Source organism: Rhinopithecus bieti, unplaced genomic scaffold (genome assembly GCF_001698545.2).
Source record: "Rhinopithecus bieti isolate Rb0 unplaced genomic scaffold, ASM169854v2 scaffold_3994, whole genome shotgun sequence".
Classification (NCBI taxonomy): domain Eukaryota; kingdom Metazoa; phylum Chordata; class Mammalia; order Primates; family Cercopithecidae; genus Rhinopithecus; species Rhinopithecus bieti.
Window position 1 is genome coordinate 1 of NW_016843681.1, and position 265 is coordinate 265.

Genomic DNA, 265 nt, shown 5'->3' on the forward strand with positions numbered 1-265 from the left:
CCCCTCCCTGTTTTCTCACCAGATGCAGGAGGCACCAAACAGAGTCTTAGCCCCTGAACAGAGTTTGAAAAAGACAAAAACATCAGAATATCCAATAATATTTGTGTATTACCACAAGAAGGGTAAGAAAATAAGTTCACGTCAACTGGAGAATGACCAGTCCCAAGAGAACTCCATCGATCCAATCCAAAAGGAAGAGGATGAAGGCGTAGACTTATCTGAAGGATCTTCAAAGGAGGATGAAGACTTAGACTCATCTGAAGGA

General features: G+C 42.3%; 1 protein-coding gene across 1 annotated transcript; it reads left to right on the forward strand.

Annotated features, from left to right (window-relative positions):
• Positions 1–22: 22 nt before the first annotated feature.
• Positions 23–262, forward strand: LOC108525097 (sperm protein associated with the nucleus on the X chromosome N3-like; the record flags this gene model as incomplete). The annotated part of the gene is made up of 1 exon (XM_017866175.1): positions 23–262. A coding segment is annotated over exon 1 (240 nt), but the record flags the coding sequence as incomplete, so codon positions are not given.
• Between the last annotated feature and the right edge of the window lie 3 nt (positions 263–265).